General features: G+C 35.7%; 1 protein-coding gene across 1 annotated transcript; it reads left to right on the forward strand.

Annotated features, from left to right (window-relative positions):
* Positions 1-807: 807 nt before the first annotated feature.
* Positions 808-6185, forward strand: LOC145072087 (uncharacterized). Its single transcript, XM_079018454.1, has 8 exons — positions 808-1430; positions 1514-1639; positions 1735-1914; positions 2013-2240; positions 2328-3464; positions 3620-3913; positions 4018-4447; positions 5106-6185. The coding sequence occupies exons 1-8, from the start codon at positions 861-863 to the stop codon at positions 5948-5950; spliced, it is 3810 nt and encodes a 1269-aa protein (XP_078874580.1). The 5' UTR covers positions 808-860; the 3' UTR covers positions 5951-6185.
* Positions 6186-10491: the final 4306 nt, after the last annotated feature.

A 10491-nucleotide genomic window follows, 5' to 3' on the forward strand; every position in this document is an offset into this window, starting at 1 on the left:
CTTTATCTTTCTCAAAAGGCCATTCAAATTAAATAGTTATTTATTTAATAATTTTTTAAATGAAAATTCAACACCTTAAAATTAAACACACATAAAATGATGTTGCATTCTAACTCTATCTATTCACGTCTAACATATTCACATTAATTTGTAGGAGTTAGATTTACATCATTCTAATCAATTTTCAAGAATATGCCCGGTAGGCCAGTATCAACTATTTATAAATGTTACATCAAATTATATACTTTAAACCATGGTTGTCAAAATCGCGATCCTGATCGTAAAATGATCGTATTTGGGGTCGGATCGCAGGTAGGATTGTAGGATCGAGATCCGATCCGATCCTACCTTGATTTTTTTTTTTTTTTTTTTGCAAATGAATTTTTTTTACCACTTTATGTCTTTTACCCTTACCAATTTACCATTTATCATTTTGTATTGTGACTTATGACTAATATTTTGAAGTTTTTATAACTTTTGAACGAAAAATTGAATGTTTGAAATATTTTTCATGATTAAAAATTATAAATTAAAATTATCTTTTATTTTGTGGGATCTTAGGATCCCGATCCCGATCTTACGATCCTGATCTTGCAAACCCAAAAACGATCCTAGATAGGATCCCGATCTTGACAACGTTACTTCAAACATATCAAGGTTCCTCTTGTTGAACATTCAATCAAAATATTATTATTTTCAACAAGGTTGAAATGTTGAATTGAAATTTATCCAAAATAGAGGGGGTGCAAGTATAACTTTCTAATAAGAACTAACATAAGCGGCGGGTTTATAGCGTTCCAAACTCTTCGTCATTGCCGATACCATACCAGAAACTAGGGCACCTTCCTTCGTTGACATCAATGGGTAGTAAGAAAAGGAGCTCTGATAGTGTAGAAGAAATAGATATCCAGAAGAGCAATACAAGCTCTGATAGCAAAGTTTCGAGCGAGCATTTGAAAAAGAAGATGAAAAAGGTGAAGAAGAACGAAGAGGAGATAGAAAAATCAAATAATAACGATAACAGCTCCAATGGTGTTAAACCAATGGAGAGGAAGAAAAAACGAAAAGCATTAGATAAAGAAAAACACCGCGCTACATCAGGTGATAACGCTGAAGTGAAGCCAATTCTAGCAAATTTGGAGGTCAAAGAAGTTAAGAAGAGTAGAACAAGTAACAGTTTGCCTGAGTTTCATATAGGCGTGTTTAAGGATTTGGGATCTGCCGATGGTTTGGTAAGGGAAGCTGCTGCAGAGAGATTGGTGATGGAGTTGCAAGCGGTTCAGAAGGCTTATAATATGCTCGAGAAGAAGGAAGATGTTGACGGCGGGTTGAAATTGGAAGCTGAGAAAGACGATGGATTGAATAACTGTGCACCTTCCTTAAGATATGCTGTCAGAAGGCTTGTTCGTGGTGTTTCCTCATCAAGAGAGGTGTGTGCTTCCTCACTTTGATTTTACTTATATGGCCATTGTTGTCTTTACTAGCAGGTGCTTATTTGGTTATTCTTTTTCAGTGTGCAAGACAAGGGTTTGCATTGGGCTTGACTATGTTAGTTGGTGCAGTTTCTGATATTGCATTGGACTCTTTGCTGAAACTAATAGTTGACTTATTGGAAGTCTCTTCTTCTATGAAGGGACAGGTGGGATTGTAATCTCTTTTTAACTTTTTTTGAACATGACTGCTTACTTATCTACTCCCTTTCTAAATGTTTGTGTATTTCTTTATGTCATACAGGAAATCAAAGATTGTCTTTTAGGTCGTCTGTTTGCTTATGGTGCTCTTGCAAGATCAGGAAGACTGATTCAGGAAAGCGAGTATATTAAGGAATTCACTGGTGCTGTTATTACACTAGCCACCAAGAAACGTTATCTCCAGGAGCCTGCTGTTGTTGTTATCCTGCAGTTAGTTGAAAAGGTACTTAATAATTGATGGGATAAAACAATTTTTTTTTATCATTCCATTAATACCCTTTCATGATCTGTGTGAAATGAATGTATATATATGGATTGCAGTTGCCTGTTAAAGTTGTCTTGAAGCAAGTTCTTGATGCTCCTGGTCTCCATGAATGGTTTGAAGGAGCCACAGAAGCTGGAAACCCTGATGCATTACTTCTAGCTCTTAAACTAAGAGAAAAACTATCTGATGACAACAGATCATTTGGGAAGCTTTTGCCAAATCCATACAGTTCTAGCTCAATGTTCTCTCCTGAACATCTATCCATTCTTTCAAATTGCCTAAAGGTGATTTTTTTTAAATGGTTTCATGGTATTTGCATCAGTTCGAGGGATAAAGTTGTAATTTTTGAAGTTTTTATTGTGGGTTTGCAGGAGTCAACATTTTGTCAGCCTCGAGTTCATGGTGTGTGGCCTGTTTTAGTGAATATCCTATTACCCGATGTTGTCCCAGAAGGCACTGATTCATCAACAGGATTAAACTCTACAAAGAAGCACAAAAAGAAACCCAAATCGAGTTCTTATGAAGAAGATCTACAGAAAAACCTACAAAATTTCTGGGATGTTATAATCGAAGGGTCGCTTCTTCTATCCTCTCATGATCGAAAACACTTGGTGTTTGATGTTATGCTTCTTGTTCTACCAAAACTCCCTGTTTCTTGCATACCCATTGTTTTATCCTACAAGATTGTCCAATGTCTAATTGACATACTTTCCACAAAGGATTCATGGCTTTACAAATTTGCACAATACTTTCTTGAAAAGTTGTCAGATTGGGTCAGCAATGATGATGGAAAACGGGTAGCTGTCACCATGGCTCTACAAAAACACAGCAATGGGAAATTCGACTGCATTACAAGGACTAAAACTGTAAAAGATCTAATGTCAGGTTTCACTACTGAACCTGGCTGCATGCTTTTCATTAAAAACCTAATCGACATGTTTCTTGATGTGCGACCTTTAGAAGAACCATCTGACCAAAGTCAAACAACTGATGATAATTCAGAAATTGGTTCAATTGAAGAGAAAGATGTCAGTTCAGATTTTCTCAAAAGTTGGGTTGTGGACTCTCTTCCAAGTGTTTTAAAACATGCAAAGCTTGATAAGACTGAGGATTCAAACGAGCTGCCTGAAGGTGAAGGAAAGTTTGGTGTTCAGAAAGAAATCTTGAAGTTTTTAGCTGTTCAGGGGCTGTTCTCTTCATCTTTAGGGACTGAAGTGACTTCATTTGAGTTAGATCAGAAGTTTAGATGGCCAAAAGCAGCAACTTCAAGTTCTCTTTGCAGGATGTGTATTGAACAGCTGCAATTACTTTTGGCCAATGCCCAAAAAGGAGAATGGCCTCATACAGTTACAAGTGGGAAAGAAGCTAATGATCTTGGTTCTTATTTCATGAAATTTCTCAGTGTTTTGCGCAACATTCCGTCTGTATCTCTCTTTAGGTCATTGAGTGATGAAGATGAAAAGGCTTTCAAGAAATTGCAAGCCATGGAAAATTGGCTTTCCAAAGAGGTAATTCACTCCTACTTTCACAAAGAAATAACAATTTACTTTCATTTATTTGTATATCACATCATCCTGCTTCCATTTCTTTTTGCTTACAACATTATACTTCAAGTTAAACCTTTCATGATATTCCTTTTAAAAGAGAGTTTGAACAATTTCAGGAAAGGAATTGTGGGATGAGTGCAGATGCTCACAGATTGCATGCATTGAGGTACTTACTCATCCAATTGCTGCTCCAAATCCTACTCAGACCAGGGGAATTCTTTGAAGCTGCTTCTGAAATCATAATTTGCTGCAAAAAGTTCTTCCCATCACCCGATCTTCTTGATTCATCTGGAGAAGATGAAGCAGATGCAGATGGTGATGATGCACCTGTGTTAATGGATGTATTTGTTGACACACTCCTCTCATTGCTTCCTCAATCATCAGCTCCCATGCGATCCTCCATTGAGCAGGTATACCGATATACTTGTATTGATTTCTTCATAATAAGCAAATAGAAGTTGAAATAGAATTTTCAAGTTTCCATTGTTGACATTTTTCCACTTACCTTTTGTAGGTTTTCAAATACTACAGTGATGATGTGACAGACGATGGTCTACTCCGAATGTTGAAAGTAATAAAAAAGGATTTAAAACCCGCAAGGCGTCAAGATTCCGATACTGAAAATGATGATGACACTGATGACGATGATCTTCTAGAAATCGAAGAAGCCGAAGATTCCGATGAAGCCGAAACCGGTGGTGAAGCAGCTGATGACCAATCCGAAGACTCCGAGGGAATCACTGATTCCGCCGGAAAAGGAGATTCCGATTCCGATTCCGACGGTGGAATGGACGATGAAGCCATGTTTAGAATGGATTCGTATCTGGCTCAGATCTTTAAAGAGAAACGAAACCAAGCGGGAGGGGAAACTGCTCATTCTCAGCTTGTTCTTTTCAAACTCCGTGTTCTTTCCTTGCTTGAAATCTACCTTCATGAGAATCAAGGCAAGTTTTTTACTTTTATAATATTTTCATAGTAAGTTACATTTTTAGTCCCTAAAAGAGTTTTCTTTTAATTTTGGTTCTTGAGTATAGCTTATTTTTGCATTTAGATTCTGAAAACTTCTCTTGCGATTTCGTTATTTTCAGAATTTTGGTCCCCCAAGTATAATAGCTGTCATTTGCAATTCTGGTCCCAAAAAATTCTCTTGTAATTTTGGTCCTTATTTGAGATTCTTGTAACGATTTTTCAATTTTGGTACCTGAGTATAGCCAACTTTTGCAATTTTGGTCGTTATTTGATGTTCTTGTAACGATTTTGGTCCTCGAGTATAAGCTGATTTTGCAATTTTGGTTTTCTTTTAGGTTTTTGTACTAATTTTCATCCCAAAAAAGTTCTTTCGCAATTCTGGTCTAAATTTGGGGCTATTGTAACAATTTTAGTCCCAAAGAGTTATCTTGCAGTTTTAGTCTTTATTTGAGGTTTTGTAACAGTTTTCATCCCCGATCCAAGTAAAATTACTATTTTGATCACCTGATTTTTGCAAATTTGACCCCCAAAACGTTACAAAAACCTCAACTTACTAGAATTTTGAAAAACCAGCTATACCCAGGGACCAAAAATGTAAATTAATCTAATTTAACATCATATGATATCATGCAGGTAAACCACAAGTATTGAAGGTGTTCACAAATCTTGCACAAGCATTCGTGAACCCCAATACAACTGAAGGAAGTGAACAGCTAGGTGACAGGATCTGTAAAATCATGGAACACAAAATCTTCAAAGCAAAACATTATCCAAAAGACGAATCTGTACAACTATCACTTCTCGAGCCTCTACTTGAAAAGAATCTAAAATTGGCATCAAAACCTTTCAAAAAGAAGAAATCAGCAATCACTCCATCAAAAAAGAAACAATCAGCTTCGTTTCAACGATACAGAAAGATTGTGAATCTGGCCCAGAATTCAATCTACTGGATCTTGAAGATCATTGATTCTAGAAGCTTCGAGGAAGATGAATTGGAGAAAGTGTTTGAGATTTTTAAAGGGGCTTTAACCCGTTATTTCGATGGGAAAAACTCGATGCTCAAGTTGAATTTCTTGAAGGAGATTTTCAGGAGGTGGGCGTGGATCGGGAGACGTTTTTTTGGGTTTTTAGTTGAGAAATGTGGAGGGGCGAAATCGAAATTTAGGAGAGTTGAAGGGCTGGATTTGGTGTTGGAGATTTTGAAGCCTTTGAACATTGAAGGAAGCGATGTTGGAAAGAAGATGGTGAGTAGACATATGTCTGAAATTTGTGTTTTGATTAAGGAATTGGTGATGAATATGCCTGAAAAGCAATCCAAAAGGGCGGAAGTCAGAAAGTTTTGTGGGAAATTATTTACGATTTTCACTAATTTAAAGTTATCCGCTAAGTTTCTTCAATCTTTGGATCCGGAAGTTTCTGTGGCGTGTGAGGGGCAAATTGGTAAAGTGTTTCTTGATTTGAAGAAACAACAAGTTTAGGGTAGGGTTCTTGAAAAAGATTTGGATTTGTTGTGATAGAGATGAAGCTAAAGTGTGAGATTTTAGAGCTTCATAAAATTTTGAAGGGATCTTTTATGTTTGTTTTATTTATTCTGGAATCACTATACGAATGTTTGCAGTTGCTTAGTTTTATTAGAGCATTTTATGTTATAAACTTTTGAATATTATTTATTTTGATTTGTACTAATGAACAAGAATATCCTCATTGCTTACATTTTTCAACGTATTAAATACCGTTGCGCATAGCCGCATATACTGAGTATATATATATATATATATATATATATATATATATATATATATATATATATATATATATATATATATTACAAATGATAGTAGATAGACAAAAGATTGATGTCTTTGATAGTAGATAGACAACGTTTTAAACTACCACATGAAAGATGAATCAAGAAGTTTTGGTCGTTAGACAAGAATTAAACCAAATGAAATGGAAGCTGTTAACGTTTCTAGTTAAACTGGTTTAATGGATTTTGCTTAATGACAAGTTGAAATGTGTACTAGTTCTGTAATGCATTTTGTTTAGCGACATAAGTGGAACTTTGGTTATCCATAGTTTTTAAAATATTTTTTCATATTAATAGTTTGTATTGAATGTACGTGATTTGTAATGTTGTTAAATAGTACAAGATAAACTTCCATGGCATATATATCATAAGTTAATCCAAAGAGTATATCATGTGGACATTTACATAAGGTGTGCCCTATTTATCAAAAGTTGTGCGGTTAAAAAAAATTGAATGTAACGTCTCAAATTACAAACCAAAATTTTCATTATCAGAATATAATATAATATCAAACTTCGTTCCCACAAATAATATAAAAATACATTTTATAAAACATAATTTACAAAACAGAGTAATAATATAGAATCGGTGGAAATCTACATCATAAAATCCCAACGATATGAGTGTATAGTCAAGCCGCACCTTGCCCTGATCGCTAGAACAACATGAAAAAAACATTTGTAAACTACGGATAAACATAAAACTTAGTGAGTTCTCTAAGATATCACATAAAACAATACACACACAATGCATACAAACAAATGGCTTGTAACCTATCGTCATTTCGTCATTAACAGCTGACTCGCAACTTAGTGTCGTTCCGTCATCAACCCTCAAACATTACTCAACAACTGAGTCATAGCCTAACATGTTCCGTCAACGAATCTGAGTATCTAGACTCATAGCCTAATGTCGTTCCGTCATCAACCTCTCAAACATGATACAAAAAGCACCATACAATCAAGCAAAAAACATACAAAAGACTAATATAGTCAACTTGTATAAGCATACATTAGCAGTATCTACATCCTATCATACAAAGATATCTATTGTCATATAGAATATAGTTAGAAAGCTCACCCGAGTCTAGCAGAAGAATCACAACCATAACCTCCGCAACGAACAACTAGCACAAACCACCTAATCATCCAACCGAGGCCAAACCTCATTCAAATCCTATAACCCAACCAAAAGTTAAACTAGTTAAAAAGTCAATGGTCAACGGGCAAGCTCATTGTGACCATCAGTCGAGACTAGGTTCATGAGACGCGTTGCGACCAATAAGAGGTGTGTTGCTTCCTACTGGCTTAACAACCTTCTTGGTAAGCACTTAACCCATCCAACAAGAGGCTCCAACTTTCCATAAATGTAACATCCCAAAATACAGATAAATTTTTTGTTTTTAAGTTCATTCAAAACATGCGGTAATCATATCAAAGCAGTCGAAAGTGTATCATAGCTATAGTTTATCATAGTACAAATTCCCAAAATTTCATAATGCGTAAAATCATAGGGTGATGCGGTGTGATCATGCCGGGCCCTTCCCCTTCGAGCTGGAAGTACCTAAAACATAAACTGAAAACCGTAAGCACAAAGCTTAGTGAGTTCCCCGAAAATACCCCATACCATACAAACATACAGCCAAGCATATCTGGGTGCTTGCAATCCCCTTCGGTATATTTCAACCAGATACAATCAAGCATATCCGGGTGCTTGCAATCCCCTTCGGTCTATTTCAACCGGATACCGGGTCTATTTCACCCTCTGCCACTACCACATAATATCATAGCAAAAGAATCATATAGTCATCAAGCAAACACAGGCATAACTGACAGTTGTCACGAAGACAATCATCATACCATAACATAAACTAGTGGTCCAACATTGGTGCCTTCGATCCACAGATACAATGAAGGAAACTCACTTGATGCTAATGACAGATAAATCTCGCACCCGGATTGCCGAAACTAGACTCCGCCTAATAACACAATAATTAACCCTAATTAATAATTAAGGCCCATTACCAACTCGCGAGTCCAAAACCCACAGCTAAACCCCGTAAGGGAAAAAAGACCATTTTGACCCTCCTATGGTCCAAAACCCTAATTCTTGACCAAAATTCCAAAAGTCAGCAAAAGTCAATTGCCTAGCGCGTACGCTGGGTGTACTCAGGAATCAGGTTGGATTGGGGTCTCACCTGGCTACGTTGGGAATAGCCAGTAGTATGCAGCGCGTACGCCGTCTGACCCCAAAAACCGCACCAAAAAGGTCTCAATCAATAAGATATGCATCCAAACACAAATCTAACCTTCTTAGAACGTCTTAATCCATAACGCCTAAAACTTTAAGCCTTTTCATGGCTGAAAAGGGCTTACACCTTAAAACTCTAACTTAATCCACACTCATCACCACCAAACTCTTGCATGACTAGAAAAGGACCATCAAGCAACCATTTTTAAGAATCTACAAGACCTATCATGCATGAAAGGACAACTAATATGCTTTGGAGTGCCCTATACTCATAAAGGTCCAAACTTTAGGACAAAAATGTCACACCCCGGCCGTCGGCGGAAACACTGGGTAGTGTAACGTCATTTTTCATATCACAGTTATATAACATACATTGAACAATACTTAAAGAAAATACATACCTTTATTGATGATTGAAAGTTACATTATTGTTTTCCTAGTATTTATTACATAATATTCGACTATGACATACTTCTTAATAAACAGAAGGATAATAGTAAAACTTCTCCTGTTTGAATACATACCAGCTTTTCAAGTTCCTGAAAACCCATGCATTTTAAAATACGTCAACATAAAGTTGGTGAGTCCACAGGTTTTGACTCCATAAAATAATACATTTTTACACATTCAAAAGTATAGTTTTGAAAGTATCATTTTGACTCTCCAACATTAGGTATAACAGTATACTTATCAATTAAGTGTTATACCTAAACATTTCTTAATCTTAAGGTATAAGTAGGGGAAAACTTATACTTAACATTAATACCTGTATATGACAAGGTATAATGTTTCTAACAATTTGCTACCATGAGCCTGTAACCGCTGCTATGACATAATACCTCTGATAGAATACACTCATGATTTACCATGAGAAACAAACACACTCATGATTTACCATGAGAAACAACACCGTACGCTTCATCGACGCCGGAACAATAACAAATAAAGGATAGTTCATCACTTGTTTTTGGTTGACTGTAGCTAACAGTCACAAGTGGGGTGGTTAGCCCGTATACTAATTATACACGACTTCCTCGCTCACACGGGATTAACGGTTACAGTTCAGAGGATTTCCGCTAAGATCCCCAATCTTAGTTGATGAATACAATTACTCATGTAGACTTTGACGACTTCCTATAGCTCTAACAACAAAAGCATATTCATGTCTAAAACCTTAAGTTACTAGACTATGCTTTTAAACATTACTCCTAACTTCATAATATTTAGGCAGTATAACAACTATATCTTGAAGTAAAAATAAGGTTTTATCTTGATCTAAAACCAATAATAACAACATATAACGTTTCTAGTTTTATCTTGAGATAAAACTATCAATAACAATACCAAGTTTTATCTTGAAATAAAACTAACAAATCTACATATAACATATCCAGTTTTATCTTGACATAAAACTAACAATAACAACATATAACATATCCAGTTTTATCTTAACATAAAACTAATAATAACAACATATAACATATCCAATTTTATCTTGACATAAAACTATTAATAGCAACATACTATATAACTTAACATTTAGAACTTTCGAATATTACTTCGTTATTATATCGCACACAACATATATGTAGAATCCTAACTATAACTCAAGATCTACATTAGTAAATTAACATACTGATAAGTTAATAATAGTTGTATGTATTCAAAATGTTATATTTAGAACAATCATATCTCGATTATCATAACTATATAGTATCATATAGACATAATAATAACATATATACAATAACTAGCATGCGTTTCCCCCGAAATATTAGAAAGTGGGGCCGTGAAACTCACCCTAGTAGCGTGATTTTGTGTTATCTAAGCAAAACGGTCAGCGTGCGAGATCGTCGGGGCTCGGGATGCAAGATGGCTTCAGCAAGGGAGAGAGGAGATAAGGAAATGGTGTAAGGAATAGCTGAAGTCGGACCTGCTATTTATAGTAAGGATTTTGGACTC

The sequence above is a fragment of the Lactuca serriola genome, chromosome 9 (assembly GCF_051521515.1).
Source record: "Lactuca serriola cultivar US96UC23 chromosome 9, Lser_US96UC23_V15, whole genome shotgun sequence".
NCBI lineage: Eukaryota > Viridiplantae > Streptophyta > Magnoliopsida > Asterales > Asteraceae > Lactuca > Lactuca serriola.

What these genes read in the sequence shown, in the direction of transcription:
- LOC145072087 (XM_079018454.1), top strand. Translation starts at nt 861, where the DNA reads ATGGGTAGTAAGAAAAGGAGCTCTGATAGTGTAGAAGAAATAGATATC. An exon ending in GTGTTTCCTCATCAAGAGAG is followed by an intron (nt 1,431 to 1,513) that starts GTGTGTGCTTCC and finishes ATTCTTTTTCAG; the next exon opens with TGTGCAAGACAAGGGTTTGC. An exon ending in AAAATTGGCTTTCCAAAGAG is followed by an intron (nt 3,465 to 3,619) that starts GTAATTCACTCC and finishes GAACAATTTCAG; the next exon opens with GAAAGGAATTGTGGGATGAG.